The 17,173-nt window shown below is 41.6% G+C and overlaps 1 protein-coding gene across 3 annotated transcripts in view; it reads left to right on the top strand.

Annotated features, from left to right (window-relative positions):
- Positions 1 to 652: 652 nt before the first annotated feature.
- Positions 653 to 17,173, top strand: part of MAPKAPK5 (MAPK activated protein kinase 5) — a 30,634-nt gene continuing 14,113 nt past the window's right edge. For 2 of the 3 annotated variants that reach the window (XM_054594273.1, XM_054594274.1), the window contains exons 1-7: positions 653 to 890; positions 9,338 to 9,411; positions 9,956 to 10,031; positions 10,977 to 11,074; positions 12,517 to 12,625; positions 14,037 to 14,126; positions 14,877 to 14,972. In XM_054594273.1, coding sequence (XP_054450248.1) covers positions 855 to 890; positions 9,338 to 9,411; positions 9,956 to 10,031; positions 10,977 to 11,074; positions 12,517 to 12,625; positions 14,037 to 14,126; positions 14,877 to 14,972 — 579 coding nt within the window. In that variant the 5' untranslated portion in view covers positions 653 to 854. The remainder of the gene's footprint in view (positions 891 to 9,337; positions 9,412 to 9,955; positions 10,032 to 10,976; positions 11,075 to 12,516; positions 12,626 to 14,036; positions 14,127 to 14,876; positions 14,973 to 17,173) is intronic. The other variant, XM_054594275.1, reaches the window with a different exon arrangement.

Raw genomic sequence — 17,173 nt, forward strand, 5'->3', positions numbered from 1 at the left:
TGTTTCCAGTGGGGAGGGAAAGGGTGAGGGATGCGAACGCTCGCGGCGGTACTCGTGTCTGGTCCAGCTCCCCGGGCCGCCCGGGTCGCGCCCGGCCCCATGCGTCATCAGCGCGGCGCCCGCGCGGCGGAGGGCCCCGGGGCCTGTCTTGGCCGTGGCGCACCGGGGAGACCCTGGCGGGAGCCTGCAAATCACCCGCGCAGTTTGGGGGCGGCTCGGGAACCCCGGAGAACGGCGGCAAGGGGCGCTTGGAGTTGCGGGGGCACGGAGCCAGGCGGCGGGCGGGGCCGCCCGGAGCTCGGGCGGGGCACAGCGCCGGCGGGCGGGCGGCGGGCGGGGCTGCCCGGCGCCGGTGTCCCGGCGATGTGTGGCGCTGAAGCGGCCGCGGGAGCAGCTGCGGCGGCGACGGGCTCGGCCTCGGCTTCGCGGCGGTGTCGGCGGCGGAGGCGGAGGCGCAGGCTCCTCCTTAGGACCTGGCGAGCCCGGGCCTAAGCGGCGGCCCCGCGCGGCCCCTGCGCAGCGCCCCGGATCGGGGCCCTATCCGATTCGCCCTGCCCCGGGAGCCTGCGTCCCCGGCCGGGGATGAGGCCGGGAAGCAGCCTGGCAGGGCCCAGCACAAAGGCTCGTCCCCAGGGGCCGCCGCCGCCGCCGCCGCCGCCGCCGCCAGCCTAGAGCCGCCTGCCGAAGCCGAGCCGGCGCCGGGGCCCACATCCCCGCCAGCCCCTGGGGGTGGCTGCCGCCCGCCTCTCCAAGGCCCAGGGGCCCGAGCGCCCAGCCCCGTGCTCCCTCGGCTGCGGCGGGACCGGGGGGCTGCACAGCCTCCGTCGCTCCCGGCCGTGGGGGCCCTGCGGAGCATGTCGGAGGAAAGCGCCATGGAGAGAGCCATCAAGGTAAGGGGGCGATGCCGCCTTCCTCCGCGCTTTGTTCCTGCGGCATTTCTGTCGGCTGCGGCCTCAGAGCGGAGAGAACTCGGAGTGAAAGGTTCCAGCGACGCCCGGGCTTCGGTCTCCGGATTCCGCGGCCTGCGTTTCCCAGCCCCGGGGCAAAGGGTTTGTGCCTGTGACGGGAGGGCGTTCCGACTGTCCTGGTTGAAGCGAGGGTGTGATTTGTGCTCAGCCAGAACGGGAGGTGGGTGGCGTGGGGACACTAGATGTGAGCGGGACGAAGGGGCCCTACTGCTTTCCTTTCGATCACTCCTCAAGTGCCCCCGCATTTGCTTCCGGATGATCTGCTTGGAGACCTGGACGACACCCTTCCCCCCGACTTACTTGAAACGAGCCTCCTGGACACCTGCAGTTTCACAAGGAGGTCGTTCGCCTTCGTACAAACCCTGTCCTTTGGCGAATAGATTGTTCTCATTTGTTCATGTGTTCCCCTCCCATTTTCCTCTTTCCTTTCCCGTCTCCTCCTAGGGAGCATAGAGTTTATTTAGGAAGAGCTAAAGGTGTCCTGTGACTCACTGCTCTGTTAACCAGAAGAAAAGCAAGTATGTGTTCTAAAATGACCCAAATAAAATGACAAGTTTTCTAAAACCAGTTTTACCCTTTTTTTCCCCCACTCTGAGGCACGAAGGCACTAACAGAAAGTTACCTAACTGGCTAGGAAATGAGTCTTGTGTAAATTGAACATGAAGCTTAAAGTTTAATAGGTATTATTTACTTATTTTACAGTGTTAAGTCAATTCAGTACATCTAAGAATTTCGTTTTTCTTTTGAGGGACAGGCATCCATTGGCAATGTATGGTTATTTTGACTTTCAAGACAAAATCACTATTACCAATAACTAATTGAAAACGTAAACTTCTAACAATTTTTCGGGTGGCAAAGCTTAAAGAAATCATCAGCCATTCCAAGGAAACTTCACTTTTAAAAGATACATCAAAATATAACGTACACATTAAGGAAAATAAAAAAAATTTTTTTTATCTTCACCAAGGATGTTTCCATTGATTTTAAAGAGGGGAAGGGGGAAAGAGAGAGAAACATGGCTTGGTTGCTTCTTGTATGCACCCTAACTGGGGGCTGAAACTGCAACCCAGGCATGTGCCTTGACCAGCATGTGCACAGAAAGACATTCCAACCAACAGAGCCAGGAGACCAGGGCAGGAAAATCAAATTTTTAATAATAGAAATAAAGGTTCTAAAATACTGTTTTGACGAATCAGTACTGCTGAAGAGATAAACATGTTTTAGCCCTTTTAGAAAAACTTTTACTCTACTCATTAATAAAGTGGAAACCATGAGGACTCAGTCTGTAAATAGGCTGATGGCCCTTGTCCCTGAAATATGGAGCCAATCGGGCATCGATCCGAAGGCTATAGTAACATCCTACCAGCTGGAAGATAAAGCAGAGCACTTGGTAGCCCCTAGCACCAAGGAGGGAACGTGATCGAATGAACCCACCTGAAAAGAAATCAAGAACATCATAAACCACTGCATGTCTAGTTATTACTATAGAATTTGGTTCAAGGTTTCCATCATATCAACTCAAGCTCAACTTACACAACTACATTAAAATTCAGAAGACACTGTAAAGGTAGATCCTATACATGTGAAAGTAGATTTAAAATCAACATTTCAGCTAACACTAGAATTTATTCTCTGGTTACTGTCATATATGTGTATATATATACATATAAATATATACTGTAATATATACATGTAAAATAAACAGGGCTTTTTTATTAAATAAAAGACTGCCTCAGTGTATCCATTTTTTCCTTTAGATTTTACTGGTACAGTGTCAAGACTTGTTGCCTAAAGTTATATTACGGGGTTGTGAATTTAAGCACATATGGCAGATTTTCAAATTCAACAAGGATTGTCCACTTTGTGCCAGGCACGGTCTTGGGCACTGGTGGCGCAGAGCCAGCCCCTGGATGTCCCTGCTCTCACGGAACTTATATTCTAGGGAGCAGACTTAGGTAATACACATTGCCAGTTGGTTGTGAGTAAGAAGTACAAACAGGTTGGGGAGCACTGTTTCAGGGAGGTTGGTCAGAAAGGGCCTCTTTGAGGAGGTGGCATCTGCATAAAGCTCCAAAGGGAACAAAGGAGCAAACCTCCACTGTCTTGGGGAAGAATATTACAGGTAGCAGGAACGGAGGGTACAAAAGCACAATGTAGGTGCAGGTTCTTGGGTGATTCAGGCACAGCAGGTGGTTGGAGTGCAGCGAGGGAAAGTCCAGGAGAGTTTGGAGCAGAAGAGGGATGCAGTTCGAGTGGGCAGATAGAAATGGGGAGGCAGTGTTACTTAGTGGTTCTAACAGTTTCCTGAGGTAGACTTGTGGTTTGAAATCCCAGCCTTGCCATTCCTTAGCTGTGTCCTTGAGTAAGTCAACTTCAATTCGTAGTCTCTTGGTTTCCTCATCCATAGAAAGGAGATAAAAACACTCTCCAGCTCCTAAGGTATTTTTGAGGATTTAATGAGCAAATATATCGAATGTGCTTATAACAATAGCTAACATTTAGTAAGAGCTTGGAGAACATTAGCTTATAGCAGTTTAAGAGTGGTTCAGAAAGAATCGCTGTTTTCTTCACTTGGTCATTATTGCCCTAATTTTCTAGGGGTTTTTTTTTCATTTGTTTTTTTAATTTTTGGGGTGGTTTGTTTTTTTTTTCAGCCTTCACATACTTGACAGGTCATTGGTGAGTCTTCCTACTAATTTGGGTGTGCCCAATCAGTACAGATTAGTGGAGTTCAAAATACCTGAGCTGATAACTAGTAATGACTTGGAAGCAAGCCAGCATCACATCATATACAACTTTTGGTCTGTGGCCTTGTGTTGTATTGCATGGTTTTGCATGTTTGAGGCAGTCCCTCAAATGGCGAGAACTGAGACCTCTAGAGTTCAGCTGGAAAAGCTGTTTTCTTGGGCTGTAACCATAGCACTTAAACTTAGTCTGCATGACTAACCAAGAACAGGCGGACTGGGCAGGGATTCCATTGAATCTCTTGGTCAGTTTGGGGTCAGTTGCCATCTTAATATTGTCCTGTAATCCATGATTACAAATTTACTGAGACTTACGATCTAGCATATGTTTTATCCACATGTACTTGGGAAGAATATATATTCCCCTGTTGTTGTATGGAATGTTCTGTAGATGTCAGGTCAGGATGGTTGATGGTGTTGTCTACTATATCCTCACTGACTTTCAGTCTATCTTTGCTGTCTATCATCTAGAGCACAGAGTTGAAATCTCCAGCTGTTATTTTTTAATGATCTGTTTTCCCCTTAAATTTTGTAAGTTTTTGCTTCATGTGTTTTTACACTCTGTTAGGTGCATGTATATATGTTTATAATGTTTATACCTTCCTGTTGAATTGGCCTTTTTATCATTATAAAAAGTGCTTTCCCTTCTCTATTAACATCTTTTGTTTTAAAGTCTGTTTTGTCTGTTGTCAGTTTAGCTACTCCAGTTCTCTTATGGGTTACTCATGGTATATCTTTTTTCTATCCTTTTACTTTTTTTCTCTTTTTATTGTAGTGAAATACATATAATAAAATTTGCCGTCTTAACCATTCTTAGGTGTGCAGTTCAGTGGTGTCAAATACATTCATAATCACCGCCATCCACTTTCACACCCTTCATCTGGTAAAACTGGAGTTTTGTCCTCATGAAGCACCAGCTCCTCATTGCCTCCTCCCCTCCAGCCCCTGGCAACCGCTGTTCTACTTTCTGTCTCTGATTTTGACTATTCTGGGTACTACATATAAGTGGAATTATACAGTATTTGTCTTTTTGTGACTGGTTTATTTCAGTTATTTCACATAATGATCTCAAGATTCATATGTGTTGTAGCATATTGCAGAATTTCCTTTCTTTTTATGGCTACATAATATTCCATTGTATGAATAAACCACATTTTGCTTATTCATTTGTCAGTAGACATGTAGGTTGCCTCCATTTTTAGCTATTGAGAATAATGCTACTGTGAACATGGATATACAAATATCTCTTCAAGACCCAGCTGTCAGCTCTTTCAGGTATATACTCAGAAGTGGAATTGCTAGATTATATGGTAATTCTATTCTTAATTTTTTGAGGAACCATTATTTTCTATAACAGCCGTACGATTGTATATTCCCACCAGCAGTGCACAGAGCTCCAATTTCTCTATATCCTCATCAACATTTGTTATTTTATGCCGTTAATAACCACTCTAACGGGCATGAGATGGTATCTCACTGGAGTTTTGCTTTTAGTTTTTTTTCATGATTAGTAATGCCGAGCACCTTTTCATGTGCTTATAGGCCATTTGTGTATCTTTGGAGGAATGTCTATTCCAGCCCTTGGCCTATTTTTTGAATTGGGTTTTAGGAGATTTTTTACATATTCTGGATATCAATCCCTTCTCAGATGATTTGCAAATATTTTTTACCATTCTGTGGATTGCCTTTTTTACTCTGTTAATAGTGTTTTCTTGATGCGCAAAATTTTAAAATTTCATTAAGTCCATTTTGTTTATTTTTCTTTTATTGCCTGCTCCTTTGGTGTCATATCCAAGAAATCATTGCCAAATCCAATGTTGTGAAACTCTTACCCTGAGTTTTCTTCTAAGAGTTTTATTGTTTAGGTCTTACATTTAGGTCTTTGATCCATTTTGAGTTAATTTTTGTATATAGTGTTAACGGTCCAGCTTCATTTTGCATGTGGATATCCAGTTTTCTCAGCACCGTTTGTTGAAATCCTTTATTTTTAACCTATTTGCATCTTTGAATCTAAAGTGTCTCTCTCATAGGCAGCACTTAATAGTTGAATCTTTTCTTTTAATCCAGTAAATATTTAACATAGATTTTTATTTTATCATTATTTTATTTTTATGTTATATATATTTAATTTATTGATTATTTTGTGGATATTATTTACAAAAACAAGCAATTGATAGATTTGCCTGTGGGTTGTAATTTGCTGACGCTTGGTCTAGAAGGAGTCTTAAGAATTACATCATTCCATCTATTTCTATCCTTTTTTAAAAGATTTTGTTTATTTATTTTTAGACGGAGAAGGGAGGGAGAAACAGAGGGAGAGAAACATCAATGTGTGGTTGCCTCTTGCATACCCCCTACTGGGGACCTGGCCTGCAACTCAGGCCTGTGCCCTGACTGGGGAATTGAACCATTGACCCTTTGATTCACAGGCCAGTGCTCAATCCACTGAGCCACACCAGCCAGGGCTATTTCTATCCTTAATTTAGGGTAATGTATGTATTTCTTTAGTAGAACTCAATCAATGTGTTTGTCACTGATGGCTCTGAAGTATTCCATAGTTTCCTTCCGTAAAGTGTTTTAATTGTTCCATGCCTTCATACCGTCTTTGTCATTAAAATACGTGAGAAAAATGCTATCAACACATAGAAGAGTTCACAGGTGTGAGGGTGTTACTTCTTTTTTAAATTTTTACTTTATTGATTTTAGAGAGAGAGAGAAACATCCATTTGTTCTTCCACATATTTATGCATTCATTGTATGTGTCTGACTGGGGATTGAACCAGCAACCATGGCGTATTGGGACGATGCTCTAACCAACTGAGCTATTTAGCCAGGGGTGGAGGTGTTATTTCTTTGGCCCAGCTGGGCTCACTGAAGTCTTAGCACCGGTGAATATTTATAGCACCATCAACAAAGGTGCAAGAGTTAAACCTGGGACCCTGACTGGTGAGGTTCAGTTGACTAGGCGTCATTCTGCAAAGCAAAAGGTTGCTGGTTCAATTCCCAGTAAGAGCACATGCCTGGGTTGCACATTCAGTCCTTGGTTGGGGCACACAGGAGAGGCAACCAATGTTCCTGTCTCACAATGATGATTCTCTCCCACTCTTTCTCTCTCCTTTCTCCTCTCTCTAAAAGTAAATAAATAAAGTCTAAAAAAAGAGAGAGAGAGAGAGAGAGGAATTAAACTTAGGAAAGAAGACAAGAGTTATAAGAAAAACAGGGTTCAGAAATCAGGACAGTAAAGAGGCCTGGTCATGCCTCTCTTACCTTCAGCAAAGCCAAGTGTCAAAACTCCAGTTGGGGCCTCTGCAAGTTGAGCTGTCTTGGCTGTCCATCGGGTAGAGTATCATCTTAATAACCATTAGTACAGTGATGAATTGGGTCTAATGGTATTTTCACATCCCGGGAGCGGGCATGTGAACAGTCCTATGATCTGGTTATAACAAGTAATTCCATAGAACAAATCTTTATTTTTCATTGAACCCCCTATAAGTTTCATTCGAGTTGAGGAGAGGAGAAGTTTGGCAGATGGCTTTACCATGAAGCTTAGACGACGCTCCAACTCCCTCTTTCCCAGCACTGTAACTCATGTGAATCACTTAACCCCTCTGAGCACTGTTTCCCAACCGGTACAATGGGAATTGAACCTCTACCAGTCCTGTGCCCTTCAATCCCTCAGAAAGTCACAGCACAGCATCTGACACATTCTTGGTGCTCAGCAAATGCCTATTTCCTTTCTCTTTCACTAAAATGAAAATGTAAACCCAACTCAGCTTGCTTGCTGCCCCCGTGGGGACAAAAGTGAGACATTTCACCTGTACTCTCTCCAATTTCATCCACATCCTTTTATCCCATCTGCCCCTGCCCCCGCCCCCATTTTTACTGTCATATTATTCTCCACCTTCTCAGACACTTCTAAATCCAACAGGCCATGCAGTGGAAACATGAAAGGAGGTATACAGGTTACATGGGTAGGTTTAAATTCTGTTTAGAAGGTGGTGAGCAGAGACAGAGCCTGGAACCTCCCTCCCTGATTGGGCAAGATTTGTCCCTATTCTTCATGCCAAAGCCTGGACAATTAACCTTGATAGTTAGAGTGGTGCTGGGAAAGAGGCCAAAGCCATAGATTCTAATCTTATTAGTGCATGTAACTTACTCTGTGACCATCACAAGCTCCTTAGCCTGATGTACAGTTTTTCAGAAGGGAGTTTACGTAATGATTCCGCGGTGCCTTCCAGATCAGTATCCCTCCAGCATCTGACTTCAGTTCACCTTTCTAGTCATTCATTCCACAACTGTTGAGCATTCCTGTATGATGAGAACCTTTATCAAGACGGGGCAGCAGAAAGGTTTGGGGATGAAGGCTATTCTCAGGTTATTTTTTTGTTTTTGTTTTTTTAAAAAGATTTTATTTATTTATTTGAGAGAGAGGGGAAGGGAGGTAGAAAGAGAGAGAAACACTGATATGTGAGAAACATTGGTTGCCTCTCCTATGTGCCCTGACCCAGGGCTGTGTGAGAGAAACGTTAATCGGCTGCCTCTTGCATGCTCCCATCGCAACCCAGGCATGTCCCCCGACTGGGGATTGAACCGGCAACCTTTTGGTTCACAGGGCAACCCTCAGTCCACTGAGCCACACCAGCCAGGACCCTAAGCTTGTTTTATACACTTGCCTATTCACTAGGTAGGAGCTGTTTTCATCTCTGAACTTAGCCTGGTGTCTGGCACATATTAACTGCACAGTGAGTGTGTTACATGGACAGATAACCTGTTCTCATACACTGGGAATCAAGATTCTAGTGGTAAATACGATCTATCAGATTTTCATTGCCAAAAAACAGTTTGAAAGTCTCATGAGTTTTGTTCTGATTTCTCAAGGTCTGCAGATGGTTTCCTATTCTACCTGTGGAATCCTGAAAAATGAATTTTAGTCTACCATAATTTAAACATATAGCTCTCTTGCCTAAAAATGTAAGGCAACAGAAGCTCAACACACAGTGACTAAACAGGAATTCCATGAAAATTTTCATTAAACCGTGGAGAATCTATCTGAAACTATTGAAAACTATTTAAAAACCTATTGAAAAATAAAAAGTATTGTTATACAATGACTGTGACAGAATATCTTTGTACTCAAAATGGTGCTGTTGAAAATTATGTAAGTTTACTGTGATACTACTTTTTTATTTGGACTTTTAAGTCTTGAATTATTGAGTTACTCCAACAATTTGATCATCTTGTTCAAGGTTATAGGCCTACATATCATAGCAGCAAGTATCATTTTAGCAAATAAGTATTTAGTAATGAAGCATTTTGAAAAAATACCTTACCCCTACATGCCAAAGAAAAAACAAGACATTGAGTGTTTACTCAGATGGACCTTGTAGTGGAGCTGAAGAATTTTGTGAAGTTTTTTGCTTTTGTTCTTGTTGGAAAACAATGCCTAACCTAGTCATTTAGACAAAATGTCTATAAAGCCCTGCAGAACATTAAGATTTGCTTATCATATTCTCTCAGAAGGTGAGATGTTGAGTGATAACTTCTTCTGTTGTCCTACCTCTGTTTAATTGTTCAGCTTTTTAACTGGAGAATTATTCTCTGCCCCGTCCCTTTTTATTTTAATAGGAAACCTCCATTTTAGAGGAATATAATATCAATTGGACTCAGAAACTGGGAGCTGGAATTAGTGGTCCAGTTAGGTAAGAGACCCATATGCAAACATGACAAAATTGTTCTGAAAAGGGCCATTTGAAATACATCTTAAATTAGAAGCATCGGGGTGCCAGAGTTTTGAAATAGCCTTCATTTAACAAGAGGAGGTATTTATGTTAGGCTGTTTCTCATCTTTTTAGAAATATATTTGACCACATCACATGGTCTGTAACATGGAATCATTTACGATGTTGATCCTGTGGAGCCTCTGTGAGCGTCCCCTGTAGCCCCCAGAGGCCGTTATTTTTTCTCAGCCAGCCTTGCATGGATTTCAGACAAGATCGCCCGTTCAGCCTGGGTTGGCTGTAGACTGAGTTGATTTCACGTGACTTAGGAGCTGAGGCCTGTGAAGGGCGGGTGAGATGCTTCCCTGCCTCTCCACCTGCGGGCCCCGGGGGCAAGTTTGTTCTGACAACTATGCACCCGGACATAGTCTTGACTAGAAGTCCAATTCTCAAAGAACAAACTTGTTAAGTTAGTTTTCACTGTAACACAGGTAATTTCTGATGATTTTTTCCCCTCCAAATCTAGAGTCTGTGTGAAGAACTCTACCCAAGAACGGTTTGCACTGAAAATTCTTTTTGATCGTCCAAAAGCTAGAAATGAGGTATGATCTATTGTTGCCTTGACTCACCTAAAAACAGGGTCTGGCAGAAGTAAGGCCTGCTTGAGTGTGGTTGGTAGGGTGATAATATGGGTATAATAATTTATAGTTTCTATCTGAACATTTTACCTAAAATGTCATATGGTGTGCTTGAGTGTGATATTGTTATATTACAGAATTACATGCTTATGATTTTATAATAAGATTTTTTAATTAAAAAGCATGATTTGTACTGCCTGAGGATTATTCTTTTTACAAGTAAGGCAGCTCCCTGGAGATGCATGAAGAATTTTTTTTTTAATTTAAATTCCTACTTACCCTTTTTTGCTGTTCATGGTATTATTATAAAACAGTCCTATATCTGTCAGTACCAACGACTGTTGATAGAGTCTCGTTTCCTTTCAACCACCTCTTGTTCTTTCCCAATTAATGAGATTCTTATACATTGAAGTATTCAGATTTACTTCCACTCATTGGAAAAAGTCCTTGAAGAGTGGAGATAAAATAATACAAGGAAGGGTCTGGTGAAAAGTATCTTGAAAATGTGCTGCAGGAGGGCTCTGAGGACATGTTTCTGGTTTTTAAAAACAGACATTTGTTTTAAATTATCTGGATGTGGTGATAACGTGTTAACAATGTGTAGTGAAGTACTTACTCTTTTGCTTATTGATATATGAATAATATCTGAAATAAAATAAGTTATTCGCCAAATTATTTGCTAATAGATAGGACAAGAGAAAGTAATCTGTTGCTGAGGTGTTAATTCATGGAAAAGCACTAAGGAGATGATGTGTGTGTTCCCCCACCCACTTTATTTACATCATTCTAGGTGATAAGTTTTTTACTTCATAGGCTTAGCCCTTTGTGCCTAGTGTGGTCAGGTTTTTAGTGGGAGAGAAAATGTTAGCCTCTTCTATATACAGAAAAATTTCCTCTGTTCTCTTTAAGGTACGTCTGCACATGATGTGTGCCACACACCCAAATATAGTGCAAATTATAGAAGTGTTTGCTAACAGCGTACAGTTCCCTCATGAGTCCAGCCCCAGGTAAGACCGCATGGGGCCATCATCCCATGCCCAGCTCTCTGTGTGTAGGCCAAGGCGTAGTGGGGTCTTCTGCTCTTCTGTGCGCGCGCGCGCGCTCTCTCTCTCTCTTCCCCTTTTTCTTTTCCTCTCTCCCTGTCTGCCTCCCTGCCTTCCTCTTTCTCTTTCTCTTCTACTTTTTGTTTTGGAAAATTTCAAACATTTGTGAAAGCAGACAGAATTATGTAATGAATCCCCAGGTGCCCATAACCAGCCTCGTTGCCAGGTTTGTTTCATCTGTACCTACCTACTCTCGTGGCCCCCTGATCATTGTGGTTACTTTTTCCTTTGTGAAAAAAAGCATGTGATGTGGCATTAAAATGTTCTATTTCAAATTGTGAAAGGGGACCAAATATTATTCTAGGCAATGTCTTAGAGGTTGATATGGCAAAAAGCCCTTATTGCTTAGTCTGGCATTCCTTTTAAAGGAAGAAATCAACATTATTCTTTTAGCTGCCAAATGTTTGGCAAGCACATTGGGTGGCATTTTAAGTCTCTTCTAGGGAATTCAAAATTAAGTAAGGTGTGTTCTCTGTTGGGGGGAATGAGATGTGGCTCTGTCATCACAGTGGCCTGATAGGCACCATGGAGAGGTGCCCACAGAGTATTTTGAGTTTACAAAGGAGAGCTGCTAACCGTAGGCTGGGGAGGTGAGTCGTCTCTCAGAGCAGTTCTGTGGGGGCTAGGACTTGAGGGAGATAGGTAGCCGTTTCCCAGGTGGAGAAAGAAGAAAGGCTTTTAAAAACAAATGAGAAATAAAGTGATTATTTCTTATAACTGTGCTCTGTTGGTGAAAGCATTTGTATGCAAACTGGAAACATTTATATCAGAGGATGGTAACCAAAATTCAAAAAAGTTTTTTGATAACATGAGAATTTTTGCTTCTATGTAGTAGTTGTGTAACCCTTTCCAGTTACCTTGCTGGGCACGCTGTGGGTCATATGGAAAACTAGTGGAATGGGTGCAGGAAGTAGATACACACACACCCCCCGCCCCCCAACACACGATGAGAGTGAAAACCAAGACAGCTCGATCCCCAGCCAAATGACTTGAAATTCATGTCCTACACAAAGTCAAACTCTGTTTTCAGCCTAGCTGTCCTAAAATACATATATAGAACATGTCACCCAAAAGACCATCTCCTCTTTAACACCTAGTAAAACAGGTTAAGTACAGTGCTTCAAAATTAATTCTTTTACTACCATCTTATCTCCTTAGAAAGTGTTAGGTCAGGGATATTCCTTATGCATAGTGTTCAGTTGCTAGTGACAAGAGGTCCAACTCAGAGGGGCTTGGTAGGACTAGACTTAGGAAGTAGTTACACACTGTAGATGAAGTATCTTTCGGTTAGCTACTTGATGGTTTTTTTTTTTTTTAACTTAACAAAATCAAATGCTTTCAAACAGGGCTCGACTCTTAATTGTAATGGAGATGATGGAAGGGGGAGAGCTATTTCACAGAATCAGCCAGCACCGGCACTTTACAGAGAAGCAAGCCAGCCAAGTAACAAAGCAGGCAAGTTAACCCCGGGTACCAATCAAACTGCCAACAATGTTGGTGAACAAGCACAATTTCATTGGGGGGGGAATAAAAGAAAGCTTGCAGAAAAGCTCTATTTGATCTCTCATTGCCTGCTTTGTTATGTAATCAGAAAAGATGCCTTGACAGGAGAAATGTGACCCCTTTATGCTTTGGGAGGGGGAGGCTGTATTCTTAAATGATTGTCAATTGTTTGTCTATTATAAGGTTTAAATAAACTGTGGAAGGAAGGTAATCTTAACTGTTTTATAGACTGTTGTCTTTAGATACATGGCTTCCAAGCACTGTTATTGGGCTTTGAGATAAAATGTTGCTAGTACCACCTGAAAGATTGTATGGTGTAAAAATATGTTCTGACAGTTGTATATAAGATACTTTTTGGTTATGAGTCACCTTTTTCTCATCACATTTTAGTCATATTCTAAGGTCTTTATAATTCTGGGTTATTCCTGGTTACAGTCACTCTATTTTGACTTCATATTTTATTGCTAGAGAAATGATTATATCACAAATAATACATATCCTCTTGAGGAGGTGAAAAGCTAAACCTTAAAGCTTATTTTCAGGCCAAGCAAGCAAGACAGAGAAAAGCAGAAAGCATAGCCCAGTTGGTTCTTAATAAAAAAAAAATCCTTCCAAATTTTCCATGAGCATTGTTTGACACCTCCTTTCTGGAAGGGAGGAATTGATATTTGGAATGCTAAGACAATTCCATACTGAGAGTTGAAGAACAGGTAAAATTTGCTCTTTCTATTTAACTTTTAAAATTATACCTTGTATTTTTCAAATGTTAGGAGTAAAGGGTGAGCTCTGATAGTCTTCTGTAAAACAAAACCCCTTCATACCCACCTAAACAGGCAATATTTCAGCAGGTGGGATGAGCGCATTGGGACATCAGGTGGAAAAATCCAGATAGCTGCTTTTCGTTTTTCTTGAAACAGAGCTTGAAAGTTGAGTGCCCTGGAGAGTGCGGCTCTCTTCTGAGCCACGTGCTAGTGCCGCTGCCCTGCTGGGGGAGACCCCAGCCTGGCCTGCTGAAGACTCTGCAGTGCTTGTCACATCGCAGATGAATGGAAGTGGAAACATTTCATTTTCCTCATTTCGTACAGGATCTAACCATCAGTTTATTCTGACGAATTACTTTATTGTTGTATTTTTCTTTTTGTTAAACAAAATACAGGTTGCAGGTAAACTAAGCTTATTTCTGTTCTTCTTGGTATTAAAAGTTTTACGTAATTTCTGCTTTAAAGTTGAAAACTGACTAGTCTTTAATTGACTTAATTAAATTAATTAAGGATCATTTTTTAACATCCTGAGTTCTCTAAACCAGGGGCAGTAAAGAATTAATTCTTCTAAGATGTGGGTGCTCCATTATGTCCTTTTCCAGATAGCTTTGGCTCTACAGCACTGTCACTTGCTAAACATCGCACACAGAGACCTCAAGCCTGAGAATCTGCTCTTCAAGGATAACTCTTTGGTGAGAAGCTGTGCTTTTCTGCATGTTAGCGCTGACACTCACAGCGTAGTTCAGCAATGGGCATGTAGGTGTGTACATGTTTGGAGTGCTCAGAATTCATAGTGGAGAGGCTTTGGGCCTGGCTTTGGGCCCTGCTTTAGGCAGCTTATTTATCCCACTTGTTTCCTTGCTAGAGGCTCAGAGAAATATCCCTGGTGTTGATAATTTTGGACGATCCTGATACTTATTTGTAGGACTTAATATTTTGGGTACTATTTGGAGGGACATTGAGAAGGGGCAGGAATCTATATGCTATTATATATTACCTTGAAACTTAACAGTTATATTTGCCGTTAACCCTGAAAAGGTGTGTTTTCCTCTCTAGCACTACCCTCTTCCCATGTTCCATCAAATAAGTTGTTCTGGTGATCATGAAGCTGATGTTATGAATGAAGCAGCACCCTGGATTGATGAGAAATAATGGACTTAATCTATAGAGTCAGAGGGCATTTGACTAAGATTTTCATTTTAGCGCTGCCTTTAGAAGTTAGAAAGCAAGGCTAACTGTGGGGAGGAATTGCTCACTTCTGTATCACTAAGAACAGTTCCTCAATATGAATCATTGTCTCCAGACCTAAGGATGTGCTGCTCATACACTCAGATTTCAACAAGAAACTTGTGAGAACTTGCGGTAACATGTTTTGCGCCTGGATTTTTCTTTAATGTTTACTGAGAACTCTGGAGCAGTGACTCCCATTTTTTTAATTTCAGGATGCCCCAGTGAAGTTGTGTGATTTTGGATTTGCCAAAATTGACCAAGGTGACTTGATGACACCCCAGTTCACCCCTTATTATGTAGCACCTCAGGTAAGCACGTGCTGTTTCTGCCACAGGGTATCACTAACATATATCACAGGGTGCACAGGCAAGCCCGTGGACTCCCACTTCTGCTACTCTACAGCACAAGTAGGCGTGTATTACACATGCCAGGGGGAGAGCTCAGCTTCAGAAACCTACAGGCTGCTTCACTTGGTATAGGCATTTTACTCTTTGAAAGCCAACTTTATTGAGGAATGATTTATGTATAATACTTCTACTGTAAGTGCAGTTTTATGAGTTTTAAGTGCAGTTTTTAAGTGCAGGGGTATGCAGTTAAATGGATACCCCTGCATGGTCAGCACCACAGTCAAGGCACAAAACATTTGTGCCATCACTTCTGAAGCTATCCAGTGTGCCTTTCCAGTCTGCTGCCAGTTTAACCGCTAGCCCCAGGCACCCACTGACCTGCTTTCTGTTATTGCTGGTTAGTTTTTTCTCTTACAGAACTTCATGAAAATGGAATCTTGTGCCTTTTGTGTTTTATTTTTACTCAGCATGATTTTGAAATTCATTCATGTTGCTGCATGTATCAGTAGTTAATTCCACTTTATTGCGAAATAGTGTTCTGTCATATGACTAAGCCATGTTTGTTTGTCCATTCACTGATAGCCATTTTGAGTTGTTTTCACATTTTTGGCTATTATGATTAAAGCTGTTAGGGACATTCAATTACAAGTTTTGAGGGACACATTTCCCCCTTTAAGTAATATCTTTTCTCAAAATAATTGTAGCATTTTACATATGCACCAGTAACTTATAAGAGGCTCAGTTGCATCACATGCCTACCACCAACTCAGGCTTGTTAGTATTTATAATCTTAGCCATTCTGGAACAGTATGTGGTACTGTTTCGTTATGGATTTAATTACCGCATTTTCCTGATGGCTACTGTTGTTGACTATTTTTTCATGTGTTTATTGATCATTCTATTATGAAATATGGGTACGACATTCTGTTGTGAAGTATAGCTATAAATCTTTTGCTCTTTTTGTTGGCTTTATAATTGAGATATAGAAATTTTTAATTACATTTTGGACACAAGTTTTGTTGTTCATATGTATTCATTTTTTTTTAATGCTACTGAAACAAATTGCCATAAACTTAGTGGCTTAAGACAGCACACATTTATTGTCTTAGAGTTTTAAAGTTTAGAAGTCTGAACTGGTTCAAAGCGTCGGCTGGACTGTGTTCCTTTTGGAAGCTCTAGGGGAGAATCCATTTCCTTGCCTTTTCAGCTTCTCGAGTCCTTTGGCTTGTGGCCTCTTCCTCCATTTTCAAAGCCAGCAGTGTAGCATCTTCCAGTCTTTACACTGGACCCACTCAGATAATCCAGGATGATCCCCATTTCATGATCCTTAATCAAATCTGCAAAAGTCCCTTTTGCCTTGTAAAGGTTAACACAGTCACAGACTCTAGAGATTAGGACATGGACAACTTTGAGGTGGCCATTGTTTTGTCTACCATGTAGGTATTGCGAATATTTCTCTCAGTCTGGTTTACTTTTCAGTTTTTTTAATCTTTTGAATAGCAGCTTTTGATTTGATCAAGTCCAATTCACCATTTTTAAAATTTTTTGATGGTTAGTGCATTTTGTTCCTGTCAAAGAGGTCTTTCCCTATCCATGGACATGATTTCCTCATGTTTTCTAATTAAAGGTTATAGCTTTAGCTCTTACTTTTCAGGCTGTGATCCACTTGAGTTATTTTTCTGAGTGTGTGTGTGCGTGTGCGTGTGTGTGTATAAAATAAAGGTCAAGTTTCTGTCCCCCTACCATGGATGCAGAGTTGTTTCCATATCATTTGTTAAAAAGACTATCCTTGTGTCATTGAATTACCTTACAGTTTTGTTAAAAATCAATTGACCATATATGTGTTGGGCTACTCTAGACTCTATTTTGTTTATTTAATATATACAGGAATGGGCAAGAGTAGGTTTGTATGTGATACAAATAATACAATAATTAATAAATAATAATACAAGACTAAACTCTGTGTTTTATGTACTCAAAACTGTAAACCTACTTTTGCCAACCCCCATATGCATATCCGTGTAGCACTAGCATCTGGATTATTGTAGCTTTTTATTGTCCTGACCTCAGTTAGTGTAGTAAGTCTTTCAGATGGATTCTTTTTCAAATTTGACTATTCTGGGTTCTTTACATTTCTCTGTAAATTTTAGAATTCACTTTTC

This window comes from Pteronotus mesoamericanus, unplaced genomic scaffold (genome assembly GCF_021234165.1).
Source record: "Pteronotus mesoamericanus isolate MK-2021 breed Mesoamerican mustached bat unplaced genomic scaffold, CSHL_Meso_final scaffold_507, whole genome shotgun sequence".
Lineage (NCBI taxonomy): Eukaryota > Metazoa > Chordata > Mammalia > Chiroptera > Mormoopidae > Pteronotus > Pteronotus mesoamericanus.